This window comes from Bacillus rossius, chromosome 1, assembly GCF_032445375.1.
Source record: "Bacillus rossius redtenbacheri isolate Brsri chromosome 1, Brsri_v3, whole genome shotgun sequence".
NCBI lineage: Eukaryota > Metazoa > Arthropoda > Insecta > Phasmatodea > Bacillidae > Bacillus > Bacillus rossius.
In genome coordinates, this window is record NC_086330.1 from 251,391,763 (window position 1) to 251,412,161 (window position 20,399).

Consider the following 20,399-nt stretch of genomic DNA (forward strand, 5'->3'; position numbering starts at 1 on the left):
ATGTAGCATCACTCTGCGGAGACGGCTCACTTTTTATGACTACATATATGGCTAATTGAAAGTTAAATATTAAGCAGTAAGACTTATAATTAATTGCATGACTGGTGAAACAGTGCAGGTTTTCCAATAAATGAACTTGTAAATGAAAACACACTGCAAAAACATTGACACAATTAGGTATGTATTTTCAGACAGTAATTTTTAATAATTTGTCGCAAACTATTAACATGCTGTTCTTCTTCGTTGGGACTGTAGTTTACCAAATATGAGAACATGAGCTGGCAACACTGCCACTTTTCGCTTGGTGAAATACACCGTACCCTTTATTCCCAGACACTGGAACAGTCAGCTTTATGTCATTCATTAATCATTAACAATCAAGCAGACCAGCATTTTTATTAAGAATGCTGAAGATTAGATATATATATATATATAAATTATTCATGTTCAAATAACAGCATACTAGTGATGGGTCAATTCCTGTTTTTTCCCGGTTCTTGGTTCGGTACCGGTTCTCGCGTTCTCGGTTCTGACTTAAACAATAAAATAAATATTATTCACACATTATTTATGAGGTGTTTTAAGTAATATAATAATTATTGTTTTGGCTACAAAAAGAAGCACTGTTTCAAGCTACAGTTAACACACCAACCTATTAAAAATGTAATATGTATTAATAAAAAAATTAATTCAAAATAATATAGAGAACACTTAATAATACACCAATCCCTCGCATAGCACGTCTTCAATTAATGGGAATTCAGTTAGCACGATGTAAATTTTACTGCCCTAGTCTCGAATAGCACGTCTGTAAATTTCAGTTAGCACGAAATCGCCACAGGCTAAAAAAAATCTCGGAAACAACGCGACGTCAGGTATGGAATTCGAGGGGGGAAGAGTGGTTTGGAATGCGAGGGGAAAGAGATGCGCACGCAGAAAAACAAACACCGGGCCGTACTGTTGATGCCCGGCCGCAGACCAGGCCCTACCGTTGATGCCCAGCTGCAGACCAGGCCGTACCGTACAGAAACCAAAGCAGATGAAATTGGACACGTTTTTTTTAAAAAAAGCAAGATGATAGTGTAAATTTCACCCCAGAAAATATTTAACTAACTTTTATGTTTTGTATATGTACATATTGTACATACAGTAAACTCCCGGTATATCGCGCCCCGATCGATCGCAGAATCGGGTATATCGCGGGTCAAACCATGTCCCCCAGTCAGAAATGAATAATAATAATGGAATAAATGGTTGACAGCCGATTAGGATAATTTTGCATAGTAACTAACAAACTAAGCATCGGGCAGAAAAAAGCCTAGGCGTAGAAAATGTCCGCAGTAAAATTCTAAACAAGATATCTCCGTACATTATTCCTCTATCTTGTAGGGTTTTCAAATTATGGTCCAATCCAGCCCAGTGATATTTTCTGAAACACTAGTTCTTAACGTCGCTTTATCTCACAAATGAAGCATTGGACAGGGGACCTGATAAAGCCCACCGTCCAGCGACATCCAGCGTGACTCGGCTGGGGATTGATGTTGGATAGGCTTGGTTGTCGGCAAGCGCGGGGTAGGGAGAGGCGAGCCGAGAATATGGAGAGAGGTAGAGATTAGAGCGGGCAGAAACACCAGGGGGAGTGGGGGAGGGAATGTGTTCACGCAGCACACAGGCAGAGCATGAGTCACTTGACTGAGCAGCGTCGCTGCGTACAAGGCAAAATCAGGTAGTCCGGTGTTTAAAATTCCACTCCAGAATCTTAATTGGTACTTTACTGGACATCTGTATATAAATGTTTTGTTACAACTTAAACCTACAGACGTAATATTATTGGGTAGTTCATTGTATTATACAAGTTCATCTTTTTACTTTGGTATAATGTTTTAACATTAAATAGTAAAGTAAATCGGCTAGCGTATTTTTAATCTTTGCCCAGGAATTCCCAGTGGTCCAATATTTACGTGAACCATACTGTATCACTTTTGCCGTGAGGTAGTAAACAAGTCCCGGAAATGTTTATGTGTAGCGGTCTCCCGACCTTTAAACAGAGGCTGGGGAATATAACACTTGCCGATCCGAGCCACACACACTCAGCAATTCGACACAGCGTTTGGTGAAATAAGTAAAGACAAAGTTTAACACGGTTTTTAATACGGCGTCACTGATTGCGCTAAAATTAAATTGGCGCAATTTTTGTTTCCCACATGTGACCATTTATAATTTACTGTAAGCATGGATAATAAAGTTTAACCACTTGACACGATAGACGATTCTTTATTTTTTATCGTACGAATGCTAGAATCGTTTTTTTCCTGTATCTGCGGCCTGCTTCTACAAAAGACAAGCTATCTGTAAGTAAATCTAGAATTTTTATTTTGTCAATCAAACTCGGTACTTTGCGATTCATATTCGGTTTGAAGTATCACTACGGCCTTTCTTTTTAGAAGACTTTGACCACAGAATCGTGTGTAACCGCACACACTGCACTTACTTTGTTACGGACACTGACGAAGCAGATACTGTGGCTAACACCACGAGACTGGCAGCAGCAGCTTGTGTGCCGCACATGTGTATGGCGGCGTGTGGCGCGCTCGTAGGCCGTGCGACAAACTGTGCGCGGCACGCGAAAAAATAAAAACAATTCAACATTTAATATTTATCTTTAAAATTTATTATTTTTATTTTTTCACCCGTGTTTAGTGGAAACTGCGGATGCAAAGTCCGCACAAAGGCGGGCCGTCTATACTGTGCGTGCTTGCCGACCTATTAGAACACAGGCGGTGTTTTATGCCTTTTGACCTTGGTCACATCGAAACATCGCGGTTATGCAACAACGCGGGTAAAAGTTATGTCCCCCGACAACCGCGTTAAATAGGGAGTGTACCCGTATTTTAATGTTATGTTTGTGCTCTAGGGAAAATCTAAATCTGTTTATCTGTTAACTGATTTGTTTACATAGCCGCTTTTATAAGAGGTGTGCATAACAAATTAAATGTTTACATATGGCTGTGTGTTTTAAAGTTATATAAAACCGGTTCTTAATTTCATAAAAGTGTTTTAATTTTGTTAAGTTTTAAACGTAATAACAAAGGATCCAGCTGCTTGCAACAGCAGGCAGACAGACGCGCGCGCGTGTTGAAGGTCACGCCTGGGCGGGCAAGCCAACCTGCTGACTGACGGTAAATATGTTACCACTTATCTCCCGTTACACTGTGCCATGTTTTCTTTATCTAACGTATTCGGTGGTAGGCTTAAAAAGATAAATGATATGACATATGCATTTTCAAGTATTATTCTACGCATTTATATTATGTAAAGATTACTTCCCTACACATCTTGGAACACATTAAATAATTTAGCCTTATATTTATGGGGACTAATGCTTCAGAATACGCGATTTCGATTAACACGAACATTTTTAGGAACGAATTAGTCGTGCTAAGGGAGGGATTGGTGTACTAAAATTTACTATATCAATCTAGTAATTACCTCAAGAAATCTATATACACCCTCCTTTAAAACATAGGAATAAAAAGAAAATGTTACAATAATGGAAATAAATACAGTGATGGTGAACTTTCAAAGAATTAAAATATTAAATTGTCCATCAAACTTATTGCCTACATTGAATTCAGTTTGTTTGCACAGTCAACAGTAAATTACTGCCACACTTCTGATGCCATTTCTTACACAATTTGCTCTATTTGGCCAGAATAATTATACTTTACAAGTGCCAACAAGCATTTCGTTTGACCAGCCAATAGTAAAATACATCTACACATCCATACACCACTTTACTACAAAAAAAATCCCGTTTACCTGAAAGAGAAAGAAAGAACCATGTTGACAAGCCTTATATTCAGAGAGCCACTGCTCATCAACTGAGTCTATTGGGTGCTAAGAAAATAAATAAATAAATAAACAATTAACTACCTATTTTTAAAAACAAATTGAAACAAACATGGCGTCTTTCTGTTCTCGCATATCTGCTGAGGCACGTTATAGAGTTGCACACATCTATGAACTACATACATCTATGGCACCTTCAACTGTTATGTTTTGATTGTATAACGTACTTTGTTTACAGATGTGACGAGAACATTAAATATTTTCACGTGTAATTTATTTTATAGTTAAAGATGAATATTATTCCACAGAAGTCCAAAAATATAATTCATACGTGAATTGAACGTGAGTTGAGCCTTTTCATGCTGCAGTTACGTTGTAGTGAAGGACTATTTTCGTAAAGGGTTTTGCTATACTGCCGGTACCGGCACCGACATTTTAGCTGCGGTTCTCGGTGCTGGTTAAAATGCTGAGAACCGTAGGAACCGAGAACAGAGAACCGGTACCGACCCATTCCTACAGCATACAGTCCATTAGTAGTAAAATAGTTTTTCTAGCAAATTTTGTTGTATTGCAATTAATAATGTATGCCAAGAGTCATAAAATTTATTTTTCTTATGATTAAAAAAAATAAAACTCCCCTTAATATCACACTTGTACAAAGAAACCAACTGAACAGTTGGGAAAGAAAGAGGGTTAAGAGTATGGGACAGCTACCACAATGTGGTTGGTGTGGTGGAGTGGGTAGACAGGACTGCAGGTGCTGCTACTTCAAGACAGCTGTCAGCCACAAAGTGGCGGGTGTGTGTGTACAGAGCGATAACAGATGCTGCTTGATCTCATGTTCCTGTCTCTCCCAGTGCTGCCACCTTCCAGACACACCCATCAGTAATCACATTTATCCCAACAATAAAACGTGAAACAGTAAAACGGTTTACGCCAAATACTAGACACGAGAAAATATCTAACACATTTATACAGTAAAGAGATAAATTGACAAAAAATGATTAAATAAAAAAACCAAATAAGCATAAGGATTGATATTCATGTTTAAGTCTTTTACGTCTACCTTATTGTTAACATTTGATAATGTAAGCATTGCATGTTAGGATTCTTGAATCTCCTTACGGAAAAAATTATTTTTATAGCACTCTTAATAAATGAACTGATTTTAGCAAAACTGGATTATACCAAAATTATTGTGCCAGCTAAGCAGTCAACAGCCAACTAGAAAACTGCACAAAATTTGTCAGACAAAATGCTGATAGAGACACAATATTTCTGATGTGTAATTAAGTTTTTATGATTCTGTAAATCAGTAACTCTACACCTAAACAAGTAAAAATTCCGAAAAATCTGTAGTACTTGACAGCAATGCACTCCCTACCAGCCAGTGACATTGGATAAATATCACACACTGGTGGGCAGTGCAGCATTTCAAAGGTAATTCCAATGAAGAACACCCAAAATAAATTCAACACCATGTACCTTACGGTATATTTACTTACAATAATTGATCTTTAAAAAATATTTTTATTTTTTTTTAATTTTCCCCAAAAAGTTGTGACTTCGAGAGGGTCATTATTTTTAGTGATTACAGAAACAAAAATTGACAATACAATTATTCAAAATCTATTTGCTGATTAACATTGTCAATTTATTTTTCTTAAAAAATTGTCTATCATTAAAGCTAAGCTAAAAATACTTGGTAAAAAGATACATAAATATGATTTAAAAACTGCAATTCATTTACATCACAGGCTATGAACAAAAATATAGCATATATGACAAAGCCTCCAAAATTATAGCAAGTTTAAATATACTAGGTACATAATTAATTGGCAACAAATCAATTTAGAGAATTATGTTGCAAGATTAAAATTACCATTTATACCATCTACATTGGTTTGTCAGCTAAGCATACCCAGCATGTATCATAAATGGTAAAAAAACTGTTGTATACCTGCTTCTTTGATCTTCTTAGAGTCGCTTCCCTTGAAGATGTCAACAATGTGTAGCAGAGTAAAGTTACTGGTCCAGCGTTGACTTGCCTCGCCACATATCTCCATCACACACTTCACTATAGCCTTACAATCCTCCGTCACATCCATCACCTTGTAGTCATCCTGCAATCATCAAAACATTGATAGGATGACTACAAATACCTGGTGAATCAATTTCAGGACATTTTCAGAACCTTTCAATAATATTTTCTTAGTGCATATTTTATATGACAAGATCATTTTATACGTAGTAAGTGAAACTAAACCCAACACAAATTCTATACTAACAATTAAAATTTTTAAGATAAAATGTCTGTAAATTGTATGAAATGATGAAAAAACTATTGGAAATATAAATTTTCATTATTTAGAACTAAAAAATAAATAAATAAATCAATAAAAATTGTTTTTAAAACTGTTGTCTGTCTGTTCCAGCATCAATTGAAAACTACTTGACGGATTTTGAAGAAAGTTTTTTTATTAGTATGGTCTTTGGCTAACTTAAAAATTAGGCTATATATAATTACAGAAGGGGTAAATATAGTTCTAGAATAATAAATTAATCTCAAAAACAAATCAAGCATAAAAAAAATATTTAGTATCAATAATAAAAATATCATAATTACAAAATAAAATTTTACTATTTTGGGAAATTAAACCCCTAAGTGTTTATTAGTTGAGTGTGGTTTCAAAAACCAAAATTAATGCTTCCTAATCGTGCATGTAGAGCTATGTAGTGGTTTTTACCCTATTTATAAAATTTAATCCTGAAAAGGAGGGAAAAGAAGAGGGGGGGGGGGGGGGGGGGGGGAGTTAGGATTTATTTAAAACAAATGTATCTCAGAAACTAATAAAGTTAGACATAAAATATTTGATAAAAATAATTAAAATAACAAACTACACTTTATTTTTTGTGTACGGGGTGTAAAAGGGGTTTGGTTTTAAGAAGGAAAAAAAAGCATACTTCTGAAACTACTAGATTTCAATGAAAAAAAAAAAAAAAAAAAAAAAAAAAACTAAGAATTAACATCAAACATATAGAGTTACAACTTTTTTTTCTTCAATTTTTTTGTAACTCTATCTTTAAGGGGGGTGAACAGAGGGTAAGTATGGTTTACCATTAAAAAATATATATATATCGCCAAAGAAAATCAAGTGAGATAAGGAAATAAACATGAATAACTCAAACAATTAGTTAGTAATGTGCTTGTATCATTTCTCGAAATTCAACATCAAAGTTAATGAAAAGGGGGTGAGTTTGTTTTTATACTAATATATTATATCTTCAAAGCAAGAATAACATATATTAAATAATTTCATAGCATGTTTTAACATTTACAATTTTTTTATATTGCACCAAAAGGGTGTTTTATTTTATTATAATGTCATATCCCTGAAGCTAAATAAGTGGGATGTAAGTTATTTGGCAATATTTATAAACATAATCTACCAACTCTATTTTTACTACCTTTGAAAATATACTTCTAAGGGAGTGGAGGTTATAAATATGGTTTTAACATTAAAAAATAATATCTACTGATGCAATGAAACTAATTTAAAATATTGTTAATGGTTATTAAATTAAGCATACCTTAAGCCAAAGGTTCCCAATTTTTTTCGGCCAGAAAACTCTATGATCGACTTTTCTTTTGGTGGAACCCCAACTCCTTCAAAGAAAATCATTTGACAGTAATTGTGCCTGCTTTATATGACATTCTTCCTGATTTCGCAGAACCTCAAGGTTCTGCGGAACACCTTTTTGGGATCCGCTGCCTTAAGCTATCTTCTTTTATTATTATTAAGTATTAAATGTTTTTCAAAACATCAACCTTTCAAGTTGTAACAACAGGGTGGTCACCAACCGGAAAAACCGGGAAAAGTCAGGGAATTTTGCCAGCAGGGGAAAGTCATGGAAAAGTCAGGAAATTTTTCAAATAGTCAGGGAAAAAATTAAATCTTGTTTAAAGTTCCTGCTGCAGCATTTTCCAGCTTAATATTATTCATAGTCTTCGTTAATTGTAGGTAGCAAATTATTAACTGAAATTCTGAATACTATAATTTATACGAAGTTTGAAATTTTAATGAAGCCATTTTTGATGTCGCGGGTCCATGAGAAACTCTTTGCTGTGTTTGTGTTGCTGATAACAACTGGCTGGCGCGCGCGCGCATGTATCATTGTATTGCCACCATAGTCATGGTATGTGTACCAAATTATTCTTTGCTTTCTAGTTTTATAGCTCATAGTACACCGAGATGACCGAGATAGTTTTATTTTTGTTTCTCGTATTATAGGCAACTGTGGTACAAGTCACGAACGTTTTGGGATGAAAAAGTGTGTGGTTTTTTTTGTTCCCAGTCGTGTAGTGCTTCTCTACGTTTTACTTTTCAGATACACTATTTATTTTATTTTGCTGTCCTCTTTGTGTAAATGTTTTGAATAGTTGGCATGTACGGGTTTTCAGTATTATTTAGTAAGCTAGTCGGGCTTTGTTCTGAAGATAAAAAGGAGAGAATAGAAGTAGAAGAGACAGGGTGTCTACTGGTCTTCCTTTCCAAAAATCAGTGACTTTTGGTGACTTTTGGAGCCCACTTTCTGTCATTTTTGGTGACTTTTTTTTACTAAAAATTGTATTAAATTAAAACGGATATTGAATATAGGTCTAGTTTACTTATCAACGGTTAAGCTTATTGTTAAATAAATGGGATCACATGCAGTTTAAAATGCTAAACTTGACCTTAAAAAAGTTTTACTTTAAGCAGCTTTGGAGGGTAATGAAAAATAAATCCAAATAATCGATAATGACTTAATTTACAAATAAATAAATAGGCGAAACTAACAGGTATTTGAAATATAGTCTGTCATTTATAAACATATTTTGTTCCTAAGTTTTTTCAAATCCCTGTCTATTTCTAAGAGTTCTTCTTTCTTTTCTTCCAGCACTTTTTTCTTTTTCAATTCTAAGAGCGTAATTTCATGTGCTGCTCTTTTCCTTGCATTCACAGATTCATCCTCTTTAATCTTCTTCTTCATCAGGTCATCTCTTCTTTTTGATGCAGCATTTCTGAAGTTTAAAATCATCTGTTTAGATATAGTATGAGAAAAAGTTTCAATTCCACCTGTAACATAAAAAATTTGAGATTTAAAATTATTGATAAAGAAATATTTAAGTCTAACTTACATTCAGAAAGCATTTCTTTTTAAACCCACCTGGAAGAGAAGACACATGGTCATGAACAAGTCTTTGGGCAACCAAAGATTTCTCTTGAAGATTTTCCACTAAGAACTCCTTATTGAAAGAAAAACTTCTCTCAACTGCTGCATTACCATGAAAGCAAATCAAAAAACGCTGAATGAAAGAAACAAACAGGTTATGGGCATTCTCCATTGCCGAGCTTAGCAGTTGAAACAAAAACTTATCTAGGCTATCCTTTTTCCAGTTAAAGAACTTTGTTGCTTTCAGAACTTCAGGAAGTGCACAAAACTTAGCATATTCTCTTAACACAACATCCCCATCTGCTGGTGACAGGTGATTGAGAGAAATAAGTTCTTCAATGGCAATCTTGGCCCTCGAGGTTCTGACATCTTTGACAATCACTGAAGGAGATAAGCAAGTGGACCCAAGCACAATTCGCTTCCTTAAAGGGCTTTTCTCTTCAAGCTTGGAAAACAACTGTAACAAAAACTGTTTGCAATCTGCTTTAAATCTAAGAGAGTGTAGTTCTTTTACTTTCTTTAGGCAAAATGTTGCTCCAAAACCAATTTCAATAGAATCTGGCATTCTTAGGTCAGTCTCATTTTTGACATTCAAATGTTTTAACTGGGATGCACTAACAACCTTTTCCATTGCAGATTTTGTAAACACTCTACTCGCAATGTTCTTCATCAACTGGAAAACTTCTTGATAAAGAAAAGGCAGTAGGGGATCGTTTCTCTGAAAACATGTCAAAAATTCTTCCAGCTCTTAAGATATCATGGCAGAGAAATGTAGCTTAGCTTCTAGTACTGGGTCTTCCAACAAGGCCTTCTTTACCACATGAAAGTTCTGGGAGTTTGGAGGATTCTTTTCAATCTCTTTGTCTGTAACGTATTTCTTCAGATGTGGAATAATTTCTGAGCACCTTTTCATCACAGATGAGTTTTCAGTCCATCGTATGGCACAGAACTTTTTCGGGAACATTCTGGAGCCAGTGATCTGTTGATAAACTGCACGACGAGATGGGTAGTTCTTGAAAAGACTGTAAAGTGCTCTAAGAAACTCATTAAGTTGCCAACCAACTTTTGCATGAGCTGTTTTGTATGCACCATTTACAATGTGCAATGAACAGGTGCCTAAGTCCAAGATTTCTTTTTCGCTGTCAAGAGTACATCTCATGTAACTTTTCAGGTCGGAAATCAGTTTCAAATTAACATTGGGTCCATCAGTTGCAATTTGCACCAAGCCTCCTAGAGACAGGTCAGCTTCTCCAATGCATACAATAAGATTATTGAGCAAATCTGCAGCTTTTGAATGCTCCAGGAAAGCAGATGTCAGATATTTTGTACAAACACAACTGTTTTCTGCATCCCAATACTTTACAACAATGTCCATTTGCCCCTTTTGGCAAACATCGTTTAAACTTTCGTCAATTGACAAAGCATAAAATGGGCTTTTCTGAACACTATGTGACACACATTTCGCAAAATGGGGTCCAAGTCCATATGTTATGCTGTATGCAATTTTATCCTTATGCATTTTCATTTTAGAGGCTAGAGAGCTATCTGGGAACATAATGGGAAACAGCTTCACTGCTAATTCTCCCGAGCGGGATGAAGCATGTGTGAAAACACAGTGAGTTGCCCACACAATCTCTGCTTTTGTCACACTGTCATTAACTAGGAAAGTTGACAGCCTTGATGGTTCAGCAGTATGTTCTTGGCTAGAAGCAGACGTGCTAGGCTTAGGTTCTGGCAAAGATGGACTGGGTGTATTAGCCTGAGGAACACTCATGGAAGGCCCGTCAGTATCCATGGGTATAGCTCTGAAGGAAGACAGAGTTTTTTGTTTTCCAGATTTCAGGCAACTGGAAAATTCACTATGCTTCTTGCCTTTCTCGTGGCTTTTTATTGCATTCACACCAGAGTGGGACACATCAATTTGTTTTTTACAAAGAGAACAAAAACCAAAAAATTTATCTTTGCCTTTTCTCAGCCAAGTTCTCCATCCTTCTTCTTCCAACCACATCTCTTGGAAGTGGCACTTACCCGGCATCTTGTAAAAAAACTGTTACACAAACACTTCATTCATTAAAAAAAACTGTCAACATAGTGAACCGTGGGGCAGTCTACAACTATTGAGCCTTGCGGGCGGTTAAAACAGATTGGCCTACATGAAAATATACACACTTAACCAACTCACTGTAATTTTAATAAAAAATAAATTACCGATTGTTAATTAGTGAGAATGGGGCCCATTTCTACTTCTTTCACAAAGAAATATCATTACAAAAAACGCCGGCCGTTTACTAATTGTAAATAATGCGTCATAAAACGTAGCGGCCACGAAATCAAAAAAAAATAAACTTAACCTCCCCAAACTGTTGTACGCCGGCATATTATTAATTATAAATTATGTTTGGCTGAAACATAATAAACTATAACTGCAAGGACACCAAAAAATACCGTCCGCGAATAATCCAAACAAACGCAGTTGTTTCATGTGAGAGCAAAGCATATAACATATTGCCAACATTGATCGAAGCGTAGGTGAAAGTGAGAACCAGTCTAGCAGTTACAGCGTCATTATTTAAAAAAAAAAAATATTCCTACATACAAAACCTTACATCCTCACTGAATAAAAAAAAGGGCGGAAACGATATATCTGTTCCTTAAATAAATAATTAACAACGCAACAGCTTTCGAAGTGTGCTTGTCAGCCCTGGGCGTCCCACGATACTCGCACGTGGTACAAACACGATTATTATCCTACACTTAATGTTTGGGTTTGCTCTTGTTGGTAAGATATATGGTCCCATTGTACTAGTACGTACACAATAGTTCTCGTACGTTTGTTACATCATGTAATCGATCGGTATTCTTTTCTCCTCGCTTGCACTTGACAAAGAAAAAACACTACGGACGGCGCAGTGAGATAGATAGCGAGAAAGATGGATATTTCAGCCGTTATCTCTATCGAAGGGAGGGCAAGTAAACAGGTGTTCCAGAGGTTTTTGCGAGTTACATCACATTTATGTTCTCCACAAAAAAAAATCGGTGCCCTCTTTCCAAACTTCGTGACTTTTCGGTGACTTCCGTGACCCTACCCCAAATTACATGACTTTTCCATGACTTCCGTGACTTCCGTGACCAGTAGACACCCTGAGAGAAGATGGGGAAAAAATGTGCGCGGGATCAGATATGAACGCGTGGGCTTGGGAAGAATATTGCCGTTGCTGAAAGCTAAGAGTAAAGGTGAGTAATGTGTTAAAGTGTTTATTCGGTTATATTCAAATTGTTAGCCCATTACTTTCATGGAGTAAACCATTTCTTTAATGAATTCCAATACAAGATAAGAAAAGTGAAAGGCAAATATTAAGAGTAGCTAATCATCGCCTACCAGCTAAACTATTGATATTATGTAGCGCATTAGCGGCATAGTTTTTTTTAATAAAAAAATGCTTCTTTAGTGATGAAAAGTAGTCAATTAAAAAAAACTAACCTTATTGATGTTTATTTTTGCAGTTTTTCGGAGATTTCCAAACATTCCTGAAGAACTTGGAAACTATACGAAAAGGGGGGTGGGGGTGGGCCCTTTGAAAATCTCCGAAAAACCGAACATCGGTAAGATAACGTTTTCTTTATTGACGATATGTTTTCAGACCAAAAGAAGCATTTTTCATTAATAAGCCATGCTGCTATTATCAATAGTTTAGCCGGTACACAATAAGTACCTCCTACTCTTAACATTTACCCTGCAGTGGAATATGCTATGCCTATCACTTGAAATTCATGTATAAAAGCAATGGAAAGATAATAGTTCTAATTTTGTACATAATTATACATTTGAGTAATTTGAACTGCTGTTTACCTTTCCATCCCCCTTAAGAATGGTTAAAACATTTAATAGTTTTGTAATACTCTGTTTTAGAGGCAAGCATGTCGTCACCAAGGAAGAAGTGCAGATTCAGTCGTGATTGGCTTTACGATCCAAAGTTTTCTTGGCTGGAAGAAGTTGAAGGATCTCCACATTCAGCAAAATGTAAACTATGCCGGACAACATTTTCTTTAAGTAACATGGGGCGACGAGCGGTGACGAGTCACTCAGAATCTAAGAAACACCTTAAGGTTGTAGAAAGTGTATCTATGTCCCTTGCTGCATTTTTTTCCAGCAAGGGATTCTGTCAGCTTTGAAAGTAAACCGTCTCAAGAGGTTAATTTGGAGTACACTACCACTCAGCAGGTAAGAAATGAAAAGTCTATCCTTTCTTGCGATAATCCACAGCCAGTAGCAGCTCGTAAACAACTGGACAATTTAATGTTGGGGGAAGACGTTACAAAGGCTGAAATACTTTTTACTCTTCATGCTGTAACGACATACAAATCTATGCGTACATCTGCTAAAGACGTTGATCTTTTCCCAATGATGTTTCCGGACAGTAAAATTGTAGAGAAAATTAAGCTACAGCGAGATAAACATGGTTACTTAATATTGTATGGTATAAGTCCATATTTCAAAAATGAGCTCTTGCAGGTAATTGGAGATTCTGATCATGTTACGGTAGAATTTGACGAGAGTGTAAATAAAGTATCAAACAAAAAACAAATGGACATCAACATTCGCTTTGGGACACAGTCAGAGGAGAAGCTACAACTCGGTATCTGACTTCAGTATTTCTTGGCCATACCACTGCGCATGACTTACTTAGTGGTTTCTTGGGCTGTGCTCAACCATTCCTATAGAAAATGGTCCAAGTTTCTATGGATGGTCCAAATGTTAATTACAAGTTTCTCAAGGATTTGAAGGCTTCGATGAAAGAAGATGAAATTGAACAAGTGATTTTGGACATGGGCAGTTGTGGACTGCATACATTGCACTGTGCATTTAAGGCTGGAATCACAGTCACAGGTTGGGATATTGTCACGTTTCTGTGAGCCTTGAATAATTTTTCTCCTGCATGTCGAGCAGACTATATTACTTGGACTTCCAGTACTCTGTTTCCACAGAAATTTTGCTCTGTTAGGTGGTTAGAGAATCAAGTTGTAGCTCAGAGGGCAATAGAAATGTTACCTAATGTTGTAACCTTTGTGGAAACGACTTTGAAAGAAAAGAAATACAACCAATCTGCCAGCTTCACTATTGTTGAAAAATGTGTCGCAGATCCTCTACTGGGTGCTAAAAATGCTTTCTTCAAAACTGTGGCTTCAGACATAGAACCATTCCTAAGAGAGTTTCAAAGCGATGCTCCAATGGCCTCTTTTTTGCATTGTGCATTGTCATCAACTTGCAGAAACATAATGGACAGATTTATGAAGTCCGATGTGCTGGAAAAGTGTTCCCTCAACAAGCTGGACATAGATAAATCAGAAAACCTCTTGAATGTGAAAGAAGTAAAGATAGGGCATTCTACTAGAAGTGCCATTAGGAAATGTAGAGAGGTTAGGGGTACTAAAAAAGTCACAGACCTTGACATTCTTGTCTTTCGTAAAGAATGTCTAATGTGTTTAAAGACAATCACAAAAATTTTTTTTGAAAGATCACCTTTGAAGCTGTCTCCTGTTTTGACTCAGCTGTGGCTATTGAGGTGAATGTAGCATCCAAATGCCTTGAAACACTTCTGTCAATTTTAGTTGACAACAAGCTAATTGATGGTTTGTGTGCAGATCAAGCTGCTTCAGAGTACAGGGATCTATGCAAACGCCCCGGTGTTACAACATTGTTACACAGCTATTCACAAAATCAACAGAGGCTTGATCGGTTCAGGATGAGTTTGTGTAATGACAATACAAAGTATTTATGCAAGGTTATGAAGCTTGTGATGGTGCTGTCAATGCAGATTGTGTGGTGGAAAACCTGAAATAAGAGAGTCTAATCGCTAGGCCAATGGTGTATGATGCTGTTAAAGCAGCAGGAGGAGTGTCCAACATTACAATAACTAAAAGCTTGATTCATGCTCCAAGAAACGCTCGTGCACGCTCAAAGGAAAATGCTGATTTACGCCAAAAAGAAGATCTGCAGAAAGATGCTTTGAAAGCAATAAAGAACAAAGCAAGTAACGATTTGAAGGAACTTGTAGAAAAGAAAGCAAGGCTGTTACTGGAAGCTCAAAGAGAGGCAAATATAATTGACATTAAAATTACAGCCTCTTAAAAATGGCTTCTTAAAAGTGTGAATAAATAGTGAGTGTGATTTACCTAATAAACCTCAAGATGTAACAAAATATCATGACAGGGTAAATAAGGTAACTTGTAGAAAAGAAAGCTAAGGTGCTAGGATATTACTTGAAGCTCAGAGACAAATAATTGACATGAAAATTACAGATCTCTCAAAAATGGTTTATTAAAAGTCTGTATAAATAGTGTATATGTGTGTTTTACTGACTAAACCTCAAGATGTAACAAATTATCATGACAGAGTAAATACGGTAAGTGTGTGGGATTATGTGACTATTATTGTTTGTCTGATTTTGGTTTGACATATATTTGTGGATGTTATCTGATAAGTTCGTTAATATGCAAAAATAAGGTTTTACGCTTAAAAAAAAATTGATGAGATTGTTAGGCATGGTCAGGGAATAAAAATGATTGTCCTGGAAAAGTCAGGGAATTTATTCTTTACAGTTTGGTAGCCACCCTGAACAAGAATGAATAAAGTTCAAAAATAAATAACTAAAATGAGATCCACTAAATAAGTATTGCCAAGATAAACTTAAATTCAATATACTAAATATAAGTTTATTAAAATATTTTGAATTTCACACCTACAGTAAAAAAAAGGGAAGGGGGATGAGTTTGTTTTATTTGCTTAACGGATATTACCATATTTACCAAATTATTAGTTCTGAAAATGCGAGAAAAGAGGAGAGAAGTGAAATATTTGGAAATTTTGTTTAAGTAACTAAGCATAACTACATCTCAACTAATACATAATATTAGAAATGTTCAAATTTTAAAAAAATCTTAAAATATTGTAAGTACGGTATCTGTAATAAAGTGAAATTAGTTCATTATTTTGAGCATAGCTATAACCACAATAAATGAAAGTGTAAGTGTAAACAATGACATAATCTTAGTTAAATATTTTTTTAAATTGGCCACCCCATATATTGAAAAGGAAGTACGAAAGTATAAACTCATCAAATATATCCTCTAATACACAAATCCCTCACTTAAGCATGTCTTCAAATTGCATGAATTCATTTAGCATTATATTAATTTTACTGCCCCAGTTTTGAAAAGCATGTCTGTAAATTTCAGTTAGCACGAAATCGCCACAGGCAAAAAAAAAGTCGGGCATGATGCCATGAAGTCTACTTCAACTCGGTAAACTATAGATGTACCATGGCATACAGTTAGCTATACGAGGGGGGAATAGATGCACATGCAGGTGACTACGTTATTGGCCAATGTACAAACATTAGCTATGGCAAGTTCAGTTTCGGCTGTTGGGTGTAAAGGACCAAATGTTTTTATGTCTGTGTGTATGCCACCAGGCCGTGATGAACTTCAGTCTAGCCAGTGACATGGAACTTGAGAGCATAATGCATGGTGTTCAAGTATTTGAAACAAAACTAGAAGTACTACGGCGTACAAAATGTCATGAAGGCCACAGTTATGTTGGTAGCACTTTATTTTTAAGCACGTTAACTGTGCACACAATCATACAAAATAAGGACTCTATTAAACATATAAATAAGTCTGATGCTGTTGGTTGTACCAGCGGGAATATATTTGACATTAGATACCAGAACAGAAATGAATAGATTATTCACATGGAAAAGGTTGTTAAATGAATAGTGTAATGAAAAAAAAATCATGGCCTTAAAGGACTGATGTGAACCAAGCGGTGATACACAAATAAGCACTTTATTTTTTACATACATAACCACCCATCTCCCGTTACACGGTGTTGTATTTGTCATACTAAGTATTCGATGGCAGGCTTATAAAGATAAATGGTGTGACGTTTTTATTGTCGAGTGTTATTGTACGCATTTATATTATGTAAATAATATTTCACTAATATTTTGGAACACATTAAGTAAATTAGCCTTGCTATTTATGGAGACTAATGTTTCAGAATACCGTGTTTTTTTCGCAAAATCTTCCCACATTTTATTCTAAAATCAAGTTTGAAAAGTAGGGGTGCGACGATTATGCAAAAAAAAAATTGTTAGGTGAAGTTATTCAAAAAAACAAAACCAGTTCATGGAAAGTACGTTTATTTAAAAAAAGGTGGCGTATACAATAGCACGCCAAACAATCTATATTAATAATTCATTAAACAAAAACCTTTCTTCAACTTTAAATAGAAAAACCTAAACTCTAACGCGAACGCAAGCCACTTGAATCTGACGTGAACTAACGTGTCGTAGTACACACTTGCCACGAAAGAATGCTGGCTATCAAATGTAGTTAACTCGGCACCTGACAGAGAGCGCGCGTTGCATCTAATCGGCGAAATATCGATATTCGACTACGTGCGCGCGCTCTATACGAGAATAAACATAACCAAACATGAATGATGCGCTGGCTACATTTTTATAAGCGGTACGCCGCAGTAACGCAGACCATCAGATAAAGGAAATAACGTTTAAAAACGTCATTAAAAGAAAATTTACACGTCAGACAACTTCGTATTTCAGTTAATTAAATAAATAGCGGTAATGACCAAAATTAAATTTTAGATTTATACTTTAAAATACATCGTATTTAGGCCTGTGCGAATAGTGTTTTTTTGGATGCGAAGCGAATATCGAATCGAATACTAAAAATATTCGTGAAGCCGAATCAAATTGCGAATATATTTCTTGACAACATTTCTCTTACTTCTTATATTAAGTATTTTTAATGTTGCTTACCTAACCTAACCAACTGTTCACAATCCACAACCAATTCACAGTATTTTCAATGTAGCTCACCTAACCTAGGCAATTATTTATGGGAGGGGTGAAAACAGAAAAGAAAAGATTTAAAAAAAAATTAATTTTTGCTAGTGTTCCTTCATTGTCCCACAAAGCATCTTAAATGCTACAAACCAAACTCAACCATTCATATGACTTTACATGTTAAATGTCACAAACTTAACCTAACAAACAATTCAAACAAACTTACATAGTTAGAAATGTAGCTAAGTAACCTAGCCTTCCCTAAAATTTTACATTAGTTTTACTGTAGCCACACTAACCTAACTAACCAACCAACCAACCATTCACATGATGTTACAATGGTATTTTAGATATAGTTAATCTAACCAACCATTAAAATGATGAATTATCAGGAAACTACTTAAACTATTGTAATTCCATTTCACAGAATTCGAAAAACTGTAAGTAAGAAAAAACTGCATTTGAAAATTTTTAATTACTTTTGTATTGATGTGCCCCTCTCATCAGTAACTATCCTAAAATAATCTTATCATTCCAATAATTGAAACCATTTTATTGTATTATAAATAGTGATGGGTCGAGACTCTAAATATTGAGCGAGTCAAGCCGGCGAAACTAAACTCGACTTGAAAACCGAGTTGATTAAGATCCTGTCCTCAAGTATCGTCAAAGTTTAGTTATTGGCTCGACCATAATGTTGCACAATTTCCAATTGTGAAGGTACTTATCCGAAACCATGCACTTTAAAATAAAATAAAACGTATTATTTAGGCCTACCTAGTGGAAAACCTCCGATCCAACAATGAAAACCTTGTAAACGAAGTCGGAAGATTATTTATTTTTGATCATGTATAACTGCAAACAGTGCATCCCATCCTTCAATATGCACTTAATATTTCTAATTGCAACAAAATACCTTTATTTAACTATAACGGAATTAAAAAATGTTCTCTAGATTCAGTCATGAACAAGACTACGAACATAATCAGTATTTGGGCAGCTTTGAAAGTACAGTAAAAGTCGGTTATAATGTAAATTTATAACGGCGCCAAAAGTTTATGTTATAGCAAATTTTCGTTATAACCAAAATTTAAAAAAAAATCTTATTTTTGTAGCATTTTTTAAATATATTATTTTCTCGCTTGTTTTTACTGTGGAAATTCACAACTAAATTAAAGAAAATATTCATAAAACTTACTAAAATAAAATTTTTAAGCTATATCAGCACTTGCCGACTGCGAAATATGTGACCGCGTGGCCGTGAAAAGGCCGTCACGCACATCGTGGCTAAGCACACAGATGTTTGTTTACATGAAGACGGGCAGGCGGGGTCACGCAAGGTCATGCCGGCCGCTTCCTGTCGCTTTGACCGCAGCTGGTTTGCTGGAGACATGTGCGCTAAGCTGATGATATCGGGTGCATATTTGCGGAGTTTTGAATACATAAAATTTTTTTTAAAAAAATCTCTAATTAAGTTGGACAACCATACAAATTATATAAAATAATTTTTCTGACAATTGGTCAGTAACACAAAAATAATCACTCGTACAGACCCTTGGAAAATAACACAAAATAAAAAATCACTTTTTAAAAAAAAAATCAATTTTCGTTTGCCTTGATTTCACTAGACTTTTGGACAAAATAAACGACTGGACCTCTTGGAAGTTCATCAAATCTTTCGTCGTAGCATTTGTATGCTGATAAAAACGACTGATTGTGTCAAGTGCCTCCATCATTGACGTTTTCGACAGAACAGATACGTCACTTGGTTCGTCGTCATTATTGTCATCATCTTCAGACGCCGCTTCGTTCTGATTAGAAAAGACGAGCTCGACAAGTTCCGTGTTTGTCAACTCCCCGCACGCTTACGATGCAAGTGTGAGACGAGTTATGCTCATTTACCAGAGCTGTAGCAAACCGTATGTATTCGGTACTGAGTAACGGGTGCGCCATCTAGTAACGAGTAACGAAACGTTACACACGGCTGCATCTCGTTACTCACATTTTTCGTATGTTTTAGCATGCGTGCGCTTATTCGATGAATTTACGTTACAAAGAACGATATTTGTTTATTAAGTGAAGTATAATTTGGAAATTCGTCGTCCAAGTTTTTTACTGTTTATTAAAGGTATTGTGTGTGTGTAGAAAAAGTTTGAGATTGGAACAGAAACAACGTAAGAAAGTATTTTTTACAAATTAGAAATATGTAAGTTTTTGTTTTTTATATTCGCGTATGTTCACGTTTGATAATATTAAAAAGCTGCTCAAATGAGATTTAATTGTTTCTTGGTTAACAAAAACTGTTAATTATCAAATATTGTTAATTGTTTATATTCTATTTATTATTATTTACGCGACATCATACCGTACGCGTACGCAATACGACTCGATTCGTTGCTGCAACATAACATAGCATGTTATGCGGTATCAGAAGTAACAAGTATTAATTGTTATAGTAACGAATACATA

At 35.5% G+C, this 20,399-nt stretch overlaps 1 protein-coding gene across 4 annotated transcripts in view; it reads right to left on the minus strand.

The window, feature by feature from the left end:
• The window catches only part of LOC134527475 (recQ-like DNA helicase Blm), a 241,667-nt gene that overhangs the window by 45,768 nt on the left and 175,500 nt on the right, over window positions 1-20,399 (minus strand). For all 4 annotated transcript variants that reach the window (XM_063360175.1, XM_063360176.1, XM_063360177.1 and 1 more), the window contains one exon: window positions 5,810-5,972. In XM_063360175.1, the coding sequence (XP_063216245.1) occupies window positions 5,810-5,972 (163 nt within the window). The remainder of the gene's footprint in view (window positions 1-5,809; window positions 5,973-20,399) is intronic.